General features: G+C 43.3%; 1 protein-coding gene across 1 annotated transcript in view; it reads left to right on the top strand.

Moving 5' to 3' along the window:
- Positions 1–1,514, top strand: part of LOC106817294 (GPI transamidase component PIG-S-like) — a gene marked incomplete in the record, with an annotated part of 7,434 nt that overhangs the window by 1,051 nt on the left and 4,869 nt on the right. The window contains 3 exon segments of the mRNA XM_014821956.1: positions 817–956; positions 1,143–1,242; positions 1,468–1,514. Of these exon segments, the coding sequence (XP_014677442.1) occupies positions 817–956; positions 1,143–1,242; positions 1,468–1,514 (287 nt within the window).

Genomic DNA, 1,514 nt, shown 5'->3' with positions numbered 1-1,514 from the left:
ACGAACGTAAACAATAATCATGTCTGATGGCTGACCGTAGCCTTGCACGTTTTGGCTAGATGGGTTCGCGGCCCCACTGTTTCGGACAGGCGGTGCGAGTTTAGCGCTGGGGACCAGTCTACTTCCTGGCTAGCATTGGTTTATAATTTTATGACGTAATGGTGATGTCACGTGCCGATGGAAACTGCTGTGATTGGCCATTTGTAAAGTGTCGCTGGGAAATAGAAACGTTTCTAAATATTTTTGTCGTCGAGGTTGTCGCCGGTCGTCGTCGCGTCAGTGTGCAATGGCTCATAGGAAACAATAGTTTCTAATTTTCTGAAAAGTCGTTTGTCGTTACGGTCGGTCGTTGTCGCTGCAGTGTGGCTTGACCTTAACTCGTGAGATGTTTCACACGCCCCTACTCTAATATCTCGCGAACGATTTGAGTTACATTTCTAAAATTCTAGATACATAATATGATATAAACACATGTTTTAGACTTAGCTATGATTTCTGTGAATTTTGAGTTTATTGAAGCACGAATAGTTTAATTAATTACCAGAAATATACGTACGCGCGGTATCATCTCGCGTCAGGTGCACTTCACACCTGGTTACCACGCCAGCCGGCGTCGTGTGAAATACTGGTTGAACAACTGACTTGTAGCCAGTTCCTGGATATGCTAATTGATTGCAAACGAGATCCTGTCTGCGTATTGTTGTTGTTAAACAGATTTGTGTTCGGTGACTAATCGCGGCGCGTGCCTACCTCGTGATAGGCCTACTGATACTGATACTGATAGTTATTCACTAACTGTATCACTAATTGTTTCAGGAAAAACGAGTCAGGCATTTGCGACCCTTTCGTTCCTGTTTGTGTGCGTGGTTATCGGTCTGCCACTATGGTGGATAACAACGACGGTGTATCGAGCAAGGCTCCCTTTCGAAGACATCGCAACACTCTCCCAGAGCGAAGTATGGTCGAGTATGAGACATGTTTTCCATCACCTAGCTGTAATGTAAAAAACCGTATATCAGAATATTGATAACGTATTTTGTTGATATGTGAGGCATAACCACATATTGTATCACCGTTAACAGTGGCTTTGTATAGCAAGTTGGTTTGGAACTTATTACCACAACCAGGATTGTGTTTTTCAGCTACGTTACACCACAGAATTCACAGTCATAGCGAGTAGTGAGGAGGTAAAGGATGACGACCTGGTGGAATTCAAGAGACGGCTGGGAGCAACTCTGGAATGTAAGCATGTCCACAGCTGCTACTACAGCAGGAAGCTTCTCTAAGCAGACCTACGTATTCCTTTTCCTTCCGATCATATCTGAAATTAGATAGATTGTGTGATTTGTTTCGGCATCCAAAATTTTATGCAACTGATGTGAAATTTCCAGTTGATGACCTGTTGCATGGTAAATAGCTGAGCTGTCTCCTTGGTGTGTATGTGTGACTTTACTTTACATGTTTCAGTGAGTTCACAGACGTCTTCTCACTCACTGAGTTTTCAGTATAAGGTG

The sequence above is a fragment of the Priapulus caudatus genome, unplaced genomic scaffold (genome assembly GCF_000485595.1).
Source record: "Priapulus caudatus unplaced genomic scaffold, Priapulus_caudatus-5.0.1 Scaffold1669, whole genome shotgun sequence".
Lineage (NCBI taxonomy): Eukaryota > Metazoa > Priapulida > Priapulimorpha > Priapulimorphida > Priapulidae > Priapulus > Priapulus caudatus.
This window is presented reverse-complemented; position numbering and strand designations above follow the sequence as displayed.